We start from the raw sequence: 220 nt of genomic DNA on the forward strand, positions 1-220 counted from the left end.
CTATGAAGGCGAGTGCTGGCTTTTCGACTGCGGAGAGGGTACTCAGACTCAGTTCATGCGGAGCCAACTGAAAGCAGGTAGATAGCGGGCCCTTCAGTCCTGCCAACCCTCCTTCACCCTCACTTTCTCCTTTGCCCCACCCTCCCCGTTCACCCCCCTCCCCCTCCATTCACCCCCCTCACCCTTAACCCCCCCTCCCCATTCACCCCCCTCCCTCCCC

The 220-nt window shown here is 61.8% G+C and overlaps 1 protein-coding gene across 1 annotated transcript in view; it reads left to right on the top strand.

Annotated features, from left to right (window-relative positions):
• Position 1: 1 nt before the first annotated feature.
• elac1 (elaC ribonuclease Z 1) overlaps positions 2–220 on the top strand; it is a gene marked incomplete at its 5' end in the record, with an annotated part of 19665 nt that continues 19446 nt past the window's right edge. Inside the window, one exon of the mRNA XM_043675450.1 lies at positions 2–77. Coding sequence (XP_043531385.1) covers positions 2–77 — 76 coding nt within the window. The remainder of the gene's footprint in view (positions 78–220) is intronic.

The sequence above is a fragment of the Chiloscyllium plagiosum genome, chromosome 1, assembly GCF_004010195.1.
Source record: "Chiloscyllium plagiosum isolate BGI_BamShark_2017 chromosome 1, ASM401019v2, whole genome shotgun sequence".
Taxonomy (NCBI): domain Eukaryota; kingdom Metazoa; phylum Chordata; class Chondrichthyes; order Orectolobiformes; family Hemiscylliidae; genus Chiloscyllium; species Chiloscyllium plagiosum.